At 56.2% G+C, this 4,525-nt stretch overlaps 1 protein-coding gene across 1 annotated transcript in view; it reads right to left on the minus strand.

The window, feature by feature from the left end:
- Window positions 1–4,525, minus strand: part of TWF2 (twinfilin actin-binding protein 2) — a gene marked incomplete at its 5' end in the record, with an annotated part of 7,760 nt that overhangs the window by 3,001 nt on the left and 234 nt on the right. Inside the window, one exon of the mRNA XM_009710397.1 lies at window positions 3,675–3,779. Coding sequence (XP_009708699.1) covers window positions 3,675–3,779 — 105 coding nt within the window. The remainder of the gene's footprint in view (window positions 1–3,674; window positions 3,780–4,525) is intronic.

The following is a 4,525-nucleotide window of genomic DNA, read 5'->3' on the forward strand; positions in this document are numbered from 1 at the left end:
CCCCGGCGGCCCCGTGCAGAGCCCGTCCCTGCCTCATCTCCTGCCAACTCCCCAGCCAGGGTGGGCCCAGCCCAAGGTCTGGAGGAGTTCCAGCAGTCGCAGCAAGAGATTTTTGGCTATCCCCTGCCAAATGGCATATACTAAAGTTTTTTTGGGGAAAAAAAAAAATGCCCAAGCCTCTATCCATGCTAAGCATCTTGGAGGATGAACAGGGTGTGAATGAGCAGCTCTCAGGAAATAATTGCTCAAGGGTCGTCTGGTGCTGGGCAGATAAGAGGTCCGGCTGACCTCCAGGCTCTGCTGTCCTACCAACCCCTGGGGTGCCGCGGCACCAGCAAGGGCCCGGGGGCAAGCGCACAGGGATTCAGAGGACACACACAAAAGCTCACCTGGTCCTACCCTGTGGAGAGGTGCGGCACAAGGACATTGCCACTACCAACACCTCCAGATCCTCATCTTTCTTCCTGGTAAATGCAAGGAGGCTGCGAGGGTTATAGCGGGACCAGAGAGACCTCAAGCTGTGACATGAAGCACACCAAATCCAAAAAATCCCAAGGGGTGCAAAGTTGTCCTAGCAATGTCAACTCCCCCATATACCTCTGTATTTTCTACTCCTTCCCTTTTCAAAAACGTTAAAAACTGGCTCACTGAAACACCCCCCAGGGCACAGCCTGGGAGCCGCGTGTGGGATGGCCGAGCATGCACCGCATCCCGTCCCCCCAGCCCCAGCCTCGCCGGCAGCAGGCTTGGCTGGCGGGTTATTTTACCTCCTTTTCTTTAGGTTATTTTTTTTCCCCCCTTTTTCATCGCTGGCATGGTGCTGGCCTTGGCTAACAAGCATTTCTCTATCTTACGGTGAAACCTTCATGGAGGGGCTTCTGCCTACCCACCCACCAACACTGTGCGACAGCTACGAATGACACCCCCTTACACGCTGCAATGGCACGGCCACCTTTAGCTCCTCTTAATTCTTCTGCCTCATTCCCCAGCTCCAAAGCTGCCTTCCTCTCCCCCACGGCCCCATCGATGTGATACGCCTGGCTCCCCTTTGTGTTCTGAGCCTGTGATACTTCTAGAAAGACTTCCCACTCGTGGGTGTTCAGGTAGCTCAATGCCAAATTCAAAGCCATTTCTTAGCCCACGGTCTGCTGACAACTTCCAGCTCAGTAAAGCTGGTGACACATTTTCCAGCTATTTAAAATATATGTATATATACAAAAGCAAATGGCAAATTTTTGTGAGCTCCCACCCAGCTATCAAGACGGAGGGTAGCTCACGACATTGCCTACATCCATGCAATCCTCAAACTGCAAGGGAAGCTTGGCTCATGCAGCATAAAACCTGCTTTACCAAAGGCTGGGCACCCTCCCAGGGGACGTGCAAACCCGAGTCCTTCCTATCTCGGTGTAAAAGGTCGCCGTGCCGGCCTTGAAGCTGCTGCCATGCAGCCATCGCCTCCTCCCTTCTGCTTTGCTGCTGCCCTTCCCCTCCCCATCCCTTCTCCGCACTCATCTGGTGGTCAAGGAAGATCCCAGGGAGCTTCTGCCCACCCAGAAACGCAGCCACCTTCGGAGTGCAGCCTGCAAACCTGGTCGACATCTCGGAGGGTCGTGCATCAACAGCACTAGAGGAGGAGAGCTGCACCACCACCACCACCACCAGCAGTTCCAGGTGAGGGGCACAGCAAAGCATTTGTGAGCTGGTGGCTTTTAAAGAAACGATGTCCTTTGTGTCAATTCCAAAACTCTAATGGATTGATTGAACCCAGGGGGGTGCGCAGGGTCCTAAACCGGTAGCAGGGGCAGATACGCAGCAGTGCTGAGGTCAGGGTTTGCCCAGGGGCTGCTGCCCAGGTCGCTGCCAGCCCCGACTGCTCGCTCCCACAGGCTGGATCTGCTCCCCCAAACAAAACTGCAACATGGACGTGTGTGCAAGGACCCCGCAGCCGGTGCACAACGTGCACACCCGTGCAAGGACCCTGTAAGCCTGCAGCAACGTGCAAGGCTGGAGGCATTGCTGTACTGAGCATGGTGCTATGGGTTGAGAGCTGCTCCCATACAGCCCCTCTCGATCCAAGCCCTGTGCCTTCCCTGGCTCCAGAAACTCGCTCGAAGCTGCATTTATGGAGAGTTGTGAGTTTCCCCACCCCAGGGAGGTGAGGGTGGCATCAAGCACCCGAAACGCAGCTCCCACCGCCTCCTGCTCCGTGCTCGGGGCTGAGCGAGCACAGCCCCTGCACCAACACAGAGACCCTTCAGCACACCCAGCACTCTGCCACTTCCCACCTTTAAATCCATTAAATATCCATTTTCCTCTTTCTAAATGCCAGTGACCACTCCCTGTGGCCCGGGTTGACACAGGGGACAGTGTACCTTTAAAATAACCCCCAACTGAACCAAATGGCAGCAGCACCTTCACCCAGGAGCTGAGTCTCGCAAAGGCGAGGGTGGGAAGCAGGGCACGGCAGATCAATCGGAAAACAAGCACCATGAGCATCACTTACCTGGGCACTTAACCCTGCAAGACACAGCCCCCCAAAAAACCCCCAAAGTACTTAATCCTGCAGCACTGGCCAGCCAAAGCAACAGCACAGACACCCAAAGGTGCCAAACCAGCCACAGAGCCACCATCAGCATCCACCTGTCTCTTCTGCAAGCAGGGGCATCACCTTGGATCCTCCTGCACAAATCCTGCCCATCCCCTCCAGGCTGGGAGCTGGGATAACCACACCGAGACCCACAAGGTGGAGACCACCTCTTGGGTGGCATCTCCCAAACACTCCTCAGCTCTGCTGCCCCCAGACCTGCTTTGGCATGTGGAAACCTCCTGCCTTGTCTTTGCCATTAATTAACACCATTAGGCTGATTGGCTTCACAACCCCCAGGCACGTCCTGATCCACTAGTGAGCCCCACAGCCCCAGCACAGGTGGAGGAGAGAGGGATGCTCCTCTAGAGGGGAAGGCTTTCAACAGCATCTAAGTGAAATCCCCCCATCCCAACAAAATACTGCTGCCAGGTGGTCTTCCCACCTAGCGAGCTGATCTCCTTCCCTGCCTTGGTGTTTCACAGCACCACGGAAATTGGCACAAGTGCCATGAGATGCTGGCAGGGAGACGATGGTGTTACAGCCTTGTCTGCCCCCACCCCTACCCTGTGCCACTTCTACATCTTCTTCCAGCACATAAGCCCCCAAATTTAGGCTAAGAGCTGTATTTCTTGGGACAGCATCCCTCATGTTTATAGCCACAGAGGAAGAGTATGGGAGAGGACACTGCTGCAGCCCAAAGATAAGCCTGAATTCTTCCTGCCTCCTCCCCGACTTCAAACTCAGCTCTGGCTTTTGCCCCAGTACCCAGAGGTTAGAGACCTGCTGCCTGCTTTCAGCCTCAAACCATCTTCGGACTGCCAGTTACAGCGAGCAAAATGGAGCCCTGAGCTCACGTCCTAGCAAGGTAAAAAAAAACATAATAGTCTGTAAATTCCTCTTTATGCCATCAGTTTGACCGTGAAGATGCGTGGTCCACCTCGGCAAGGGCAGGAACGGGTTAAACCACAGAGGTACTAGGGAGCACAGTAAAAATGAGCCATCCCTTTTAGCTGGATGCTCGCTCCCTGCATCCCACATCCCTGCGTGCCCCAAGGGTCTCAGGCTCCTTCTCCGGACGGACACCCACCTCGTTGATGCGGATCTGCTGGAGCTCCTGCTCGGCTGCAGTCAGTGGGGCCGGGGCGGAGCAGGAGGACACATGCTTTTGGTAACCGCTCAGGGACACGTCCTCCTGCGGACGAAGGGACAGGGGCAGGAAGAAGTGTCAGAAGTGGTTATCGCTGCAGGCATGGATGCATCCCCAGCCTTAAGGCTGTGTCTGAGCAACCCAGTGGGTCTCGGGCTGACTCCTTACCAGAAGGATCAATCTGAGCAGCACTCTTGGATGCCTCCGTGCAAATCCCATGCTTGATTTTAAACAGTGCCCGCAACCGTCCGTGCCCATTCAGACCACCCCGCGCTTCCCCGGACACCCATGGCTGTGGCCGTGTGGCTCCTCTGGCTCATTAACAGAGCTTGTGAGGACGAAAGCAAGAGGGAAAGGCAGAGGTCACGACTCAGGAGCAGCAGAGAGAGGCCCCGGAGCAGAGAGCAGCACCAGGGATGCTCCCCGGCTCCCATCCGCACCAGAAGCCCCAGTGGGGGCTGATGCCCGGGAGGCCCTGGCTGAGCAGCTGCCTCTGCGAAATGCCCACGGAAGAGAAGGGAAAGCTCCTGCCCACGGAAGAGAAGGGAAAGCTCCTGCCCAGGCAGCCGGACAACCCCAGCCCAGCAGCAGCCCTTGCTGCTGGAGTGACACTGCCACCGCCTGGCGCTTCTTTTCCCACTTGGTGTAAAGCCTGGGATCTCCTCAGAGCCTTCCTCCTACCTCTTCCATGGTCTCCACCACTGACCGCAGCTGTGCGGGCAGGAGAAACTGGCAGTGGCCACCCAGGAGACTAAAGCACAGTGGGGGACAAACCTCTGTGCTGTCTCCCC

This window comes from Cariama cristata, unplaced genomic scaffold, assembly GCF_000690535.1.
Source record: "Cariama cristata isolate BGI_N322 unplaced genomic scaffold, ASM69053v1 scaffold28700, whole genome shotgun sequence".
Classification (NCBI taxonomy): domain Eukaryota; kingdom Metazoa; phylum Chordata; class Aves; order Cariamiformes; family Cariamidae; genus Cariama; species Cariama cristata.